This window comes from Tyto alba, unplaced genomic scaffold (genome assembly GCF_018691265.1).
Source record: "Tyto alba isolate M040663 unplaced genomic scaffold, T.alba_DEE_v4.0 Super-Scaffold_2, whole genome shotgun sequence".
Taxonomy (NCBI): Eukaryota; Metazoa; Chordata; class Aves; order Strigiformes; family Tytonidae; genus Tyto; species Tyto alba.
Genome location: NW_024881282.1, coordinates 87597253 through 87611984, shown reverse-complemented (window position 1 = coordinate 87611984; position 14732 = coordinate 87597253). Strand labels below are relative to the sequence as shown.

Sequence of the window (14732 nt, the reverse complement as noted above, 5' to 3'; positions counted from 1 at the left end):
GCTCAGACCTTCACACTCTCCTTCTCACATCACAACCTCTCAGAAGTTTCTCCCTCCCTCCCTCACTTTACCTTCTCTTTTCTTGGACACTTTACACATCTTCCCCTACTCCATCTCTCCCCATCACGTACTCCCATTTTTCCCCATCAGGTACTCTCACACCATTTCACACCCACCCTCATGCTGAGGGGTGGTGGGTGAGTTTTCCACCAACACTACATTGAAGCCCGAGAGCAATACAGAAGGAAACTTCTCCCCACATCACGACCCCTTCCTGTCCTCCCCCTGCCCAGATCTTTGTGACATACGGGCTGGAGTTCAGGGTTTGGATGCTTGTCCCAGTCCTTAGTTCTCTGCTATCGTTATAGCCTGAGTGTTCCTGATGCAACATGATCCACACCAAGAGTGTGAACCCTTTTCTGGGCAGTACTGATCTGCCCTCGGTCACGTAGGAGTAAAATCAATCTCATAATCATGATGATTGTGTCTTTAGGAATGTCTGTGCTTGTAATGTAAACCATACCATGGAATGAACTCAAGAAATATCTGTGGTGCTTAGTCTTTAGTGCAGTCCTTTACAAGTCCTTGGGTTATTCAAACCCCAAAGGCTGTAAGTAATGACTAGAAAAATTTGGGAAGTGGTACTGGCTGGTCTATCCAAAATGAGTAGTTTGGATGTTACTGTCATGTTTTGGGTCAGGAGGAGAGGTTAGGCATGTTCACATGGATATACTACATGGAGGCAGGACACATGCTCTTGACGACACAGAGGACTTTCTTTAATAGCATAAATGTAGTGGCTGTAAGCAAAGACAAAATTCTGGTGGGGCTTTGGATAGTGTTGCAAACAAGCATACCTTCTCTGTAAAATTGAGAGGCAGAGGCAGGATGTGTACCCAGTGCCTTTCTAAGTGCATTTGCACTGGGGTACACTGCCTTCAAGCAACCAAGATGCCACTGCTTTCATAGCCAGCATCGCATGGGCTGGGCTGGTGGGCTGAAAGGCTAAACTAAACCCAGGTGGATGAAATCCCTGCAGAGGTACTCATGGATAACATTGCAAGCAGAGCAACTCAGCAAATTTGAGGAAATATAACAGAAAATTAAGGAAAGGGATGTATCCCAGGGGCCCTGTAGCACACTTTGACTAACAGCTGTTCTGCAAGCTTTTCTTGCACCTAACCTGGAGAAATAAAAAGTTTCTGAGCTTTTCTTTGCATTGGTCAATACTTGCTGACTTCTGGGGTGCAGGTATGAAGAGCCAAAGCTTTTCAGTACACATATCCAAGGCCTTTGATATTTGGGATTGTGTACAGTAATAAGCACAGAGAAGACTTTAGTCACCTACTGACACAGCAGAACAGAAGCACAAAGGGAAAATGTCCCACCTTATAAAAAAAAAAACCACCAACACCCACACAAATAGAGAAAAAAAAACAAGTTTGAAATCCTTGATTCTGCCATCTTCATCTTCAGGTGAGACTTTTGTTATCAGTCCCCCTGTGCAACCCAGGTCTCAGTTTACACATCTGTAAAATAAGGATAAATAACATGATTTATTTTGTAAGAGGATTGCAATGTTTTTAGGCTTTATTTGGAAAAAGTTTTGACTGCTTTTGATCACTTAGCAGCCCAAGATGGAGCTAAGCATTAATCATTACTGTTTGTATTAGAGGAGGATCAACTTAGTACTTCAAAGTGTAAAGCAGACTGAATTTCTGAAGCAGAAGAAGGGAGGAAGATTGATTGTGAATCCCTGGATTCAGTGTCATAGTGAACCACTGTGGATTTACTATTACCTCAGTATTTCTCTTAAGGGGAAAACCTGAGTGACATTACCTCAGCATCCAGTTCTGTGTAGTTCACACCAGACAAATCCCCAAGTTTAAGTTATGGGTAGACCAATTCTACAAAATCATTTTAGGATGAAGAGCTGAGGCTGAGACTGATCATAGATGGCTCTGTGTGACATTCAGTCTCTGGAAAAAGAAGGAACTGAGGCCAAGTCACTGTCCAAATACTTTCCCCCCTAACCTCCTGCTTACACCCCTCACCCTAGTGAGGACAAGACTTCTTTCTGCTCTCAGCTTCCAAAAATATCTTGCATGAGTGATTAACTCTGACAAATTCAGTTTATTTCAAGAAGGATGTGAACATTTTTTTCTCATTGTTTACCCCTCTGGAGAGGTCCTATCCTGCCTCTGGGATGAGCAGCCCATAACACCTTCCCCTCTCTTGCTCCTCATTCTGCTCTCTGACATCCCACCCCTCTCCCATGCAATCTGCATCTCTCAGGTTGTCTCTGTTTTCCCGTCCCTCTAGTTCACCTGTACAAGTGTGGGGCCATGCGGGACAGCTGTGGACTCTGCCTGAAAGCCGACCCGGACTTCGAGTGTGGCTGGTGTGAGGGGCAGAACCAGTGCACGCTGAAACAACACTGCCCGGCCCAGGACAGCCAGTGGCTGGAGTTGTCCAGCACCAAGGGCAAATGCACCAACCCCAAGATCACGGATGTAAGTCTTGGACCTTCAAGAAGCTGGGGTATACCCTCTCATAACATTTCCTTGGTTTATTTTCCTGATTTGTCTTTGGGTTGGTGAGGAGAAGGTCAGGGCTGATCTCTGTTGGGTCAGTCAAAGCCTCAGGCAACCTTGGGGATGGGACACTAAGATGGCTTTCAAAACTGGGCATACAACTTCAGATGTCTACAACAAAGGGGTGAACAGTGTCAGAGTTCCCACCACAGTCAGCATGGATGTGAATCAATTGCACAAACACAGTCTCCTAGTGTAATCTGAGGAACACTGGAGCATCCAACCTGCTCACACAGATCTGTCAGATGTGACATGAAGCCTTTAGGAGCAGCTGAAGGTGAGGCAAGATGCTCTGGGGCATCTCAAATGGACGGTGGGAAGGTAATCAAATAAGCCCAACTGTCTCTTGAAAGAGCCTCTCTGGCCAGCCTAGTTGAGAAGGAGATGTTGAGTGATCTCAGAGTGTTTTGAGCTTTGCTGACAGAAGGTCAAGGGAGAGGGAAGGTTGTACTTCATGCTTCCTGGCAGCATGACATGGACAAAGTTAATGCCCAGAAAAAAACTAGACTCCACTGAGTCCAGCAGAGTAATGCTCTTCTGTTTGCCTGGCTGACTTTTCATGGTGAAAGAAATCTCCATAGAGCAAACAAAGCTCTGTTCAGTTGTCAACTTTCCCCCTTTCAAGGCTGAAGGGGGAGGCAGGATCAAGCCTGTACTAAATGAAGCTTGGAATTGTCTTATTAAGTGATAAAGAGAAAATTAGGGCAAGGCTGGGGGCGAAGGTGACTGGGCCAAAGGAAGAGCTGAGACAAAGGTACAAAAGGAAGATAAGAGAATAGGAAAACCATAAAGAGAGGGAGCAGAAAAAGGAAAAGACAAGGGAGGGAAATCAGGCCTCCAGACGAAAGTGGGGTTTGTCTTCTGTCTTAGGATGCCTTTGCCATAACGATGGGCACCGTTTTCAGGGTCACAGGGCAGGCAGCAGGACAGATCTGAGCCTTGATGATGAGGGCTACATCCTTACCAACTGCATCTTGCGTTAAGCATTTCTCACTCACCATGGCTTTGTTTACATGAGTACCCTTTCAGGATGGCTAGGGCCTTATTCTGCAAATGAGAAAAATAAGAAAGAAAGTGAGGCAGGGAAGAGAAAGGGAAATGCAAAGATGGAAAATCCCGCTTCCATGGTTGTGGTTTAATATGAAACATTAGGTGGATTATTTTCCTAGAAAGCAAGAAAGGCTTTTTCAATTGTATCCAGTTAAGGGTCAAAAAATGTGGGTGCTATGAACGATACCTAAATCAATGTCCATGTGTGAAGGGTTTGTGAAAGTAAAGGCTGGATAGAATCTGTTTTTCCCAGGTGCCATTGAAAGGTGCCCCTCTTACTGTGTTTCAATCCATCTTCCTGCTATCCATCAGTCCACAAAGTACAGACTCAGTTGGACTGCTGGACTGCCAGACTTATCCTGATGTTTCCAAGGTAGAGGACTCCACTGCTCCTGGATTTATCTGGGGCTGGTAATTTTGAGACCACCTGACCCACCTGAGTCTGTTGAAACCAAACCCAGAGACAGATAGAATGAGCAGCTACTTTTTAAAGTTCAGCTTTGAGATCTTGAAAATTATTGGGAGCTCGGGAAAACCTTTTTTCAATTGTTTCGGATTCTCAAACCTTGGGAAAGATTCATAAATTTTACACAGAATTTGGTATTGGTAAAGTGATGGATGACCAGCTAAAGCAGAAGTCTAAAACACAAGGCCCTGAGCATGGGGTGATATGATGTTCTGAAGGTCCATCTGCACTTCTTTGCCATACTTTGACCCCAACCCTGCATCTATAGTCTCTTTATGAAGTGCAAAGCACTCACTCTCCACCCTACAGCTCCAGAAGGGACATACTTCTAATTCTGCTGGCATTTCCTCCAACAGCTCCCAAAGCTCAAACAGATCATTGCAATATTCGCTCATGAAATATTCCAACTGTCTGGTGCAATCATAAGTAGCTCTTGGAAAGTCTTTTTCTGAGCCATTAGCATGGAAGTAATCTCAAGTGACTGGATATATATTGCAGCTAATGGTAGGTCTGGAGCGGTTGGTAAGAGTATGCGTATTCTGGCGAGGATCCAGGGCAGTATCTGCAGGCAAAGGAGGAGAAGCAATGCGTGTACTCACACTAGCACAGGCACACACACATACCCAGCACAGAGCTGCCCATATCCTGTACTTATTTACCAGCTCTTGCATTTATATAGCCACTCGGTGAAATGAAAGGACTTACAGACTTACTGAGCCACAAAACCTCCTTTAAGAACGACAAGCTGCAGCATCAGGCTGATATGAGCAGAGGGCATAAATTGTAAGACAGTGTTGCAGCTCTGAGTCTTCAAGAAAAAACTGAGGCTTCCTGGCAGCTTTTGTTTCCCTGTCTTTATTTTCCTCTCCAACATTGACAAGTCTTGTTCCACATTTTTGCACCTGTGATAGAAACAGGCTCCTTCTCTCTCATTGTGAAAACAGCCCAGTATCACCTCCTTCTTGTATGTATCTGTGGGAGTGTTATGAGTTGGGGTTAAAAAGTCTCCCGTGTGCTCCTGGAAGAATCCCAGGCCCTCCTGTTTCAAGAAAATAAGTGGGTTTTGAAGCTGGCTTTTACAAATTAAAAACTGCACAGGGTAGGGGTTCAGAGGTGCTCTGCTGGCTTCACTGTGGGAAGTTTCCTGTTGATACTTTTTAAGTTTGTCATGATTTAACCCCAGCTGGTAACTCAGCCCCACACAGCCTCTTGCTCACTCCCACCTGGTGAGATGGGGGAGACAATCGTAGGGCTAAAAGCGAGAAAACTCATGTGTTGAGATAAAGACAGTTTAACAGGCAAAGCAAAAGCCGTGCACCCAAGCAAAACAACAGAAGGAATTGATTCACCCCTTCCCATGGTCAGGTAAGGGCTCAGCCATCCCCGGGCTAGCCGGGCTTCATCACTGGAACAGTGACTTGGGCAGACAAATGCCATCACTCCAAATGTCATCCCCCTTCCTCCTCCTTCCCCCAGCTCCCTGTGCTGAGCAGGATGCCTTACGGTCTGGGATGTCCCTTGGGGGCAGTTGGGGGCAGCTCTCCTGGCTGTGTCCCCCCCACCCCCAGCTCCTCGTGCACCCCCAGCCCCTCGCGGGTGGGGTGAGGATCTGGAAAGGCCTCGGCTCTGTGTGAGCGCTGCTCAGCAATGACTAGTGTGTTATCACATCATCAGTACGTTACCAACATTATTCTCATCCTAAATCCAAAACACTAGCAGCATACCACCAAGAAAATTAACTCCATCCTAGCTGAATCCAGGACAGAGTCATAGCAAGAGAAATAAATCTCATGCTTTAAACAGAGATGGAAGGAGGATGATAATGTTTTCACTGAGTTTTTGGTGACTTTTGCAGTGAAATTTTTGTCTCAAACTCACACCTAGTTTGAAAGAAAAGGACTTTTCTAGCAGTATTTTCCTTTTCACCACTACATCTTCTTTTACTCAGGGTAACGACATTAGTCATAGAAGAAAAAAATCCTCTTTTGACCTGCTGAGATGTACTGCCCATGCTAGCAAGCTATTTCAAGGATAGGTGAGCTCTAATTAACCACAGACCTAGCTCATTAGACACCTACCTTACTAGAACAACTAAAAAATATTTGATAGCAAGTTTAATACCACAAAACAGAACTAAAATATTACATGGGAAACTCAGTTCTCTTACAAAGTGTGTCTAATGTATAAGGAAATAAAATAAAATAAAATATGTGAATTTTAGTTTATCTTTCTTTTTTCATTTTGAGTACATATTAGATTGCACTTGGTATGATGGTATGTTCTAGCCTTCCAGCATCACTCATATGGTGTTTTGTTGGAAGAGGGTTAACTGATGTCAGCAAAATAAGTATTTCAAACAGAAAACTTTGCATTAATAGGTATTTATTAATGATTCAGAATAAAAATATTTTGGAATTGCCATTTTTGGAAAATAGTCCAAGTTTTCAATGTTGAGTCCCCAACTGAGACAATCAGTATTAATTTCTCCTGGAATAGAAATTTCATTTTGATTCTTATTTTTTAAAATACTTCCCTCATTTCCTGGAAAATAATCACAACTGCCCCTCTCTTTCTTTTTTTCATCCATTTTCTACTTGCTTATCAATCTCATCACCACAGACCATCCAAAGGTCAAACCTCCAGCCAACACAAATAATCATTTCACCTGTCAGATTTATGAATGTTGTGCTATTTTCTTTTTAGGACTTAAGTATCTTTTTGACTTTTGGAATAGAAATAAGCCTGCCATAGTTCTGATTTTGTTGGTTCAAATGGTATTTGTCTGTTTTCTGGACCTGAGACCAGGCTGCTGCAGGGATCTTGTGCTGAAAATGTTGTGTCTACGCTACACAACCTTACAGGTCCAAGCACTTGTCTGTCATCATCTGTGCGATTAATTTGTTAACCTCTGTTGGTTCCCTGTATAGTCAGAGTGAAGACACGCTCATTCAGGTGGTTGTTCACAACACCTAAAATTAAATATCCTAAAATATCCCCTAAAGGTGCCAGGGTCTCTCTACTTTAATAAAAGATCAACCTTCTGAAAATTGGCCTCTGGGTGGAAATTAAGCTAACCCTGGCGCCAGACTCAGCACTGGGAAGAGGTCAAGAGCATCTCTGCTTGTGCCAGTACCTCGACTTTCCCTGCCAGTCCAACTGCTACGCAAGGGTCTATCTGCCAGCCCTAGATTCCCAGTTGGCAGACCCATTGGCCACTGGGTATGGACCTCAGACAGGGAATTCCCCCTTCCTCACTGCAGAGAAATCCTTGCCAAAGCTGGCAGATGGCAGCCATGGCATCCTGAATGGGCAGCAGGGAATACCCTTTGAAAGCAATGTTTGAAGCCCCTTTCAACTAGCCAGTTATATGGCAAAGCATTTGGGCACGGTGAATAATTGGAAGAGCAGAACTGAGATAATTAAGGGCCGGCCCCATGATTTCTGTGTTGTTTCAATGTTGAGGAGAAAACTCCAACGCTAATTTCCACCTGGCTCTGAACAAGGGTGATGGATGTGAAGCAGAATGCTTTCCTATGTAAACATTCCATTTGAATAGGCCAGAAATATTGCACAGAGGTAGGCAGCTCTGAGTGTGGGGTGAGGCTCTGCAATGGAAGGGAGAGGTGATCTTTGGAGTTTGGTTGGTGCTTTGACTCTACTGCTCAACACAGCCACTGCTGAGCAAGACACGGTGATCCTACCTCTGCTAGGGTCTGGTGAAGGTCCAGACTGGGATGCAAACATCATGCCACCAGCCACCAGGATGGTTGGGATAACCACTCATCTCACGCTGTGTCTCAGGGGACTCCCATCCCACAAATAAGTTGTCCACGCTCCCATGCCTGCCCTTCCCCTGGCCCCAGCTCTCCCGTGAGGGCAACTGCAGCTCTTCCAGAAGCACTTGTTGGCACACAGCAACTTATGTTACTGTCTCAGTTACCATCCACCTACTCCATACCTAATCGGACATGCTGTTTCTGTTGTGTCTTGGCCGCTTTTTCAGGTGGACATTTTCAGCTGAGTTTGTGATGCTTTACCAATACCTACCTCCAAAACTGATCAAAAACTCCGTGTGTTTTGTGCTGGGAATTTAGGATTTAAAGTGACTGACTGAAGACATTTGTGTCCTGTTTTTGCTCTTTCTCCCATTTCTTTCCACCGTGCCCCTCTCATGCCTTTCCATGGCTCATGTCTGTAAAGTGCAGACCTCATTTGCTCCACCAGAAGCCCCTGCTCCTACCTAGAAAACATCTCCTACTGTTCTGTGGATGTTTTGCAAGGAGTTAAAAGAGACTAAATGCGATCTGGGGCAGAATTTTTATACTCTCAGGTTAGGGTGGAGCTGGACAGTGATGTATCTGGATTAGGTTTGTTCCCTTAGTTGTTCAGCATTCATAATGATGCGTGTCTTTAGTGGTCACAAACAGTCCTGAAAGTGCCTCTTCTTTGACCTGAGAGGATGCTGATATCTTTACATAGGTGGTTTGATTATTTTCCTTTTTCTTGCCTTGCTTCTCCAGATCAATCCAGTGACGGGCCCTCGCGAAGGAGGGACCAAAGTGACCATCCGTGGGGAGAATCTGGGGCTGGAGTTCAGAGATATTGCGTCTCACGTCAAAGTGGCCGGAGTGGAGTGCAAGCCGCTGGTGGAAGGGTACATCCCAGCCGAGCAGTAAGTTGGGTGTGTGGCAGACAACACACCTGGTAACAGTCATTGCTACCTGTAGGGTCTTCTGAGGAGTCCATTCCATCCAACCTTGAAAGTGAGGAATGGAAGATGCTATTTCTCACTTAGAGCTCAGAAGCTAATTATTTATTACTATACTTGGATTGTATATTTAGATAATCATCACAGCATAAACCCGGAAGTTATCCCCTTTTTTTTCACATAACAGCCACCAAAAGGGTGTTCAATTACAGTTTGGGGGGCAGCAGTATCGAGAAGCAGCTTACAACATCCAGGAGTGATCATTAAACCTTACAGCTGCAAAGGTCTCCACCATGCAAGGTTGGAGGACAGAAGGATCCCCGAGGTCAGACCTCAGCCAAGCTTTTTTTTTGTATATTTAAGTGAAGCTATGTTGATTTACACCAGCTAAACATTTGTCCCACCAAGCCAAAAGCCACCACTCTTTAAACAATAACTTAGTCCACAGTCTGGATCCTGGATTGGAAAGAAGAGGATGGGTTAAGTCTACAGTCCATTTGTCAGCAATGTGGGATGTTTATTCCAATTCCATCTTACCCAAACCACCAAACCATCCCTCAAACCTTGCTTCTGGTTCATATTTTCTCCATAGGATAGTATGTGAGATGGGGGAGGCCAAGCCCAGCCAGCATGCTGGATTTGTGGAAATCTGTGTGGCCGAGTGCAAACCAGAGTTCATGGCCAGGTCTTCGCAGCTCTACTACTTTATGGTAAGATCCTGTGAGAATTTCTCCTTCTCCCTGAAGGTGCTCAGGCCCTGGTCCCCTTTTCTGCATCTATCCTTTGTCCTTGACCATATTCAGCCTCTGAGCTCTTCACTGACACTCTGAGCGTACCAAGTTGTTCCTTCCATTTCCTTTCAAAATCTTGTTATGAACAAAAATAGCCTGCCTAATTAAAGTTTGAACAATCTAATAATAGTCCAAATCATTAGTCCAGTTACAGTTACATACAGCCATGGTCCAAATTAGTACAGAAAATCCTCATTAATAGTTAAAAATGCTATAGAGAAAAGTAAAAAAAAAAAAAAAAAAGATAAAATAAGAAAAAGAAAAAAATCTGTCATACTCTCTTGCTTTTCCTGGGTGTAAAGCTCATCCTATCAGCATCCCTCCAGGCCCTACAGCTGAAGGCATCAGTGTCCTCCAGGAGAAACATGAGGGTTGCCACCAGTCATTACCATCCAGAGCTCTTCCCTGGCAGGAGTGTGATGTCCGCGGTGGGGTTTGTTCCTCCTCACTCTGGGGTCCCCCCCCCAGGGGTATGTTCATCCCCGCTGTCCCCACCGCCTGCTCCCTTCTCCCTGGCCCCCAGCACCAGGGGCAGAGCTGCCCAGCGCCCAGCCCGGGCACACAAAGGGCTGGTGTTTGCTGGGCAGGGCCTGCCCGGGGCGGCAGCCCTTGGCCATGCGGGGTGTCCCCAGCGCTGAGCTCAGGCGGGTCGGGCACGAGGCCCTTGGCCACGGGCCCTTGTGATCACAGGGACACCCAGCTCAGGGCACGGCAAGCCCGGGGACGTCCTGGGACCCTGCGGTGTTGGGTCAGTGCAGTACCCATGGTCTTCTGCTAGCAAGGACAAAAGTTCCCATTTACTAGGACACAGGCAGTCACCATAGCAGTGGCAGGTGTTTTCTGCAAGATATATCATTCAAGGGGTGTTTGATTTAAGTGGTCTTCTGGGTGTCCAGGAAAAGCAGTACTGCACCCCAGCAGCACTAGATCAGGAGGGACCAGTTCACCAGGCAGGCTGTAGGTGAGCTGTAGAGTATGACTGGGTCTCAGTGCAAGTGAGAACTCTTTTGGATGCTCCATGGTGAAATGATAGACACCAGCAAGCTTAAACTTCAGTTAGCTTTTTAAGAGTGGGTGGTTTGCAGAGAAGACTTAGCCATGAGGAGTTTGGAGATGAAGTCAAAAGTCCCTAGGGATGGTGAGTGGTGGGACCACATGTGCTACTTCCACTCAACGTGTGCTGACAGCACTCAGAGAGCAGCCACACTCCTCTTTTTAGAGACTGTTTGGGCTGGAAAATTGTCTTGCTAACACCAACTGTCTGAGACATCAGCTTGCAAAGCAGTCAGAGGGGCTCTGGGTCTGATTCCACACTATTATTGGTGTGGTGAAAGTCTCACGGAAGAGAGGAGCAGAGCCAAACACATGTAGTACACTTGACTTGGTTCTTTTGCTCCTTTCTGATGATGTTCCTTGTTCAAAAGACCTGCTTATTCCTCTAAGGCCCCTTGCTGGGGACATGCAAGCATTGCCTGGACTTTATCAGTGCAGATCTGTGCAGATTTGAGATGAGAGGATCTCTCTGTTCCCATCAAAAGCTCTTGACTCTTGCAAGGGAATGGGTCTTTTCTGAAATTATTCACATACCTGAGCATTTTTTTATGGTAAAGGGAACTGATCATGAATGCAAATATCCTAGATTTCCCTCTCGAGCTATAGAAATTTCTCTATTCTCTGTATTTTCTGATGCCACTCAATTGCTATGGTGGTGGGGGCAGAGAAACACCTTGAGAGATAGCCCCCACTAGGCAGACAGAAGGGCTTTTTCCAGGACATTACACTTCAGTGTGTCACCTTTGCTACTCTTGGAATTACTGGCCGATTTTGATCATCCGTGTCCATCTGTGACAGCTTTTCCCTCTGCTTGCTGGCTTTCCAGCTGCCAGCTATTCCAGCCATGCATGAGCATGAAGTCAACAGGGTATTCTCTGCTGAATACCTCAATACCTTTGTGCTAGACAGAAAAAAAAATACAGATGCTCTCCAGCCTGCCCATCATATGCCCTCTCCCGTGTCCATTGCTTTCATAGCAGGAGTTGTGTTTGTTGGCATGGCTTGGCTTCCTCTGATACTTCTGAGGGGAGAGTAGAGACGTTATTGCAGGCATCACAATATGCCTTGGCATTCTGCAACTGTGGGTGGCAGCTTCAAGGGAAGGAAGATGTCTGAAAACTAAGGAAGGGCATCGCATGGGAGATAAATGTCATTTTCTGACACACAGTAAATCATTTGGAAAATTGCTTTTCAAAAGGTTTGAAGCAAACCAGGGTCAGATTTGGCCAATAAGTTCAGCCTTCCCTTCTCCTGCAAGATTTGGAAGACATATTTTGAACTCAACAGAGTATTTCATTTCAATATTTTTTTAAAAAAGGTATTTTAGTTTAGAGGTGTTAGAACAGTTCTTCTCCACATTTCTAAACAGAACTTTTACATTCAAAATACCGTTAGTTTGTTTTAAACTCATCTGTGATCAAAAATGCAAATTGCATTAGAGAGTACAATAAGCCAAAAAGGAAACAAAGCATTTGGTTTCAGGCTGAAATGATATTTATGACGATCTAAATGAAAATATATATTTTTTTAAAGTTATTCATTTTGTTGCTGTGATTATTTCCATGGTCTTTCAACACAAAATAGATTTCCTTTCACTTTTCAATTCAGATGCTGAAAAAAGTTTACCTGTATTCTGGCTTTGGATTAGAATATTATGGCTCAGTGCAGGCGATGTGGGTTGTTCTGTTTACATCTCTTCTGGGTCTGCTCTTAAAATCTTTGTCCTAGGAGAGCATTTGCAACAGGTCTCCCTTCCATCTTTCCCCTCCTGCTGCTAACTGTTGAACCTATAGGAAGGAAACGCAGGTGCACAAGCTGCGTGTGAGTCGCATCTTGCTCTGCCCCGGAGGAATGAAGTGGGAACCAAGGTCTTGGCATGTACCATGAGGTCAGTTTAGACTCAGCTCTGATGGCAGCTTCTCTGAGGACAGCCTGTGTGGAGCAGGTTCTGCAGGAAAGTAAAGGGTTGGGGAGCAGAGGAAACTAGGAAAGCTCCTAGAAAGGTACAGAAGATTTCCGGTCCTCTTTCCTTCATTGTCACTGTCCACTTCAGCCTATTACAGATCTACTAGACCTCCTTGCATTTTCCATCAACTTTCATCAGCAAGGAAATGGTAAATAGTCTGGCGTCTGAGTTTTGCTGCAAACATGCTGTGCAATATTTACGAATTCCGCTGTGAATAATTAATGGTTTATCACAACTTCGAAAGCTTAGCCACAAACCCTTTTGTAAGATCGGCACAAGACAGCAACCCTTTGCCAAGGAGCATTGCTGACATAGTTCTGGTCTGTGAGGACCCTCAGAAGGGCATGGCTAGTTTATCTACCACTGAGGAGAGGGTAGGAAATCCATCCAGGAGTGGGACAAAACCTTTCGGTCTTTAACTCAAATGTTCCTCTGTGGTTTGTAAAACAGATACTATTGCAGTGCTGTTGTATAGGCTGTGTGCACCAAGTTGGCCATTCTCAACCCATTTTCTCCTTCCAGCAGCAGCCATTGTGGTCAGCAGTAATTTGCACTGGTGGGGGTGGCCATCAATAAAGGATTAAAGAGGAGTTGCTGTCAGAGACTGAGGTGGTACCATAAAAATAGAGGAGCCCTACATACTGAAGTGCATCTTTTGCATCTACATATTCTTCCTGCATTTTTTATTCCAATAATAACTGTTAGGGAATATTCCTAGAAAAGTATAAAAACAGTTTCCAAACCATCATGTCAGAAGCAGTCAAGTTTAAACACAAGAAGTGTCCAGCTCTGACAGTAGCTTTTTCTATAGAGCTGCATGTTTGATTTTCACGTTTGCCCTTTCTCCAAGCGGTAGCTGCATTTTGAACAAAAGCAAAGTAGAAACCTTGCCATTCTTTTTCAAGAAGATTAGCCAGAGGGGGACAGGGACAGAGAGGGCTCTGTGTGTGTGAAAGAGGGAGCTGTAGTGTATGTCAGGTGGTTTTATAAACGTGAATTAATAGTCTCCAAAGCTCAATAAGGTGACTGCGTGATGTACCTGCTTGTTTGGAGGAACTGAGGGGAGCTTCAAGCATTTGTGTCATCATTCTTAAAGAGAGGGGAAAAAAAATAATCTTCATTTAAATGCATATAGTGGCTTTTCACTTGGGACTGAATGGAAAGTTTTTCTATTAAAATGCAAATGAAAGAATAAACTGTAACTCCAAATTTCTCCCTGAAAATGGATGTCTCCTCTCTGCATTGTGGTAACAGGGTGATCTGTGCCTTCAGAGTACAAGTATTTTATCTTGATTTCGGGAAGAAGGGAGAGTAGGAGAATAAGAAAAAGAGGTTTGAGACTTCGAGCCCCTAAAGAAATTGTGCCCCTTTTTGATATATTAACACAGCACCATGGTATGTTTTGAAAAGAGGCTGAGAAAATCAGCAGAAAAGGGGAAAAGTTGTTCGTTTGGACAACGTTCCTTTCGTGGCTGTAGTATTTCAGAGTATATCCCAACATGAGCACCGCTGTGCTGTATCGATGCAGGACATTCACACAGTACTAGACTGTCTCAGCATCAAAATCTGACAAGAAAAAGATAAATATTTGGGGTCATGCAGTGGGCATGAGGGAGAGGCAGGATACAAGCTCAGATGCTCTGCTGAACCACAGCTGTCCTCCTTCCTAGGGAAAAAGCCTGTGAGCATTGAGAGGGTTTTTAGGCATCTCTGGAGCTATACAGCAGGGTCTGGTTCCTTCTCAGATCAGTAGGGTTTAGCGTAATCTTTTCAAGGCCTGATCATTTTCATCACTTGTGAGATCCATTGTTTGGAGGTGGAGATTCCTTCCCCTTAAGATCCAATCAGCCAGTTCGAGGCCAGCTTTATCTTGCAGAGGTGGTGTTGCATGATGGTGAAAAGATCTCAGCTGTGTCAAACAAGCAGCAGAGGTGGGAAATCATGGCTCCAGCTGCTTCTAGGCCTGGAACTGACTTTGCAAGCACCGAGTTTTTACAGGGGTGAGGAGAAAAAGATTGGGATTAGGTCTGAGCTCACCCTACTAAAGTTGGCATTTAAACAGGGTGTCTATGATTGTACTACATCCTAGGCTCCTCTATTGGCT

The 14732-nt window shown here is 44.8% G+C and overlaps 1 protein-coding gene across 1 annotated transcript in view; it reads left to right on the top strand.

Moving 5' to 3' along the window:
* Positions 1-14732, top strand: part of PLXNA4 (plexin A4) — a 458133-nt gene that overhangs the window by 374438 nt on the left and 68963 nt on the right. The window contains exons 12-14 of the mRNA XM_042792117.1: positions 2323-2513; positions 8631-8782; positions 9411-9528. Coding sequence (XP_042648051.1) covers positions 2323-2513; positions 8631-8782; positions 9411-9528 — 461 coding nt within the window. The remainder of the gene's footprint in view (positions 1-2322; positions 2514-8630; positions 8783-9410; positions 9529-14732) is intronic.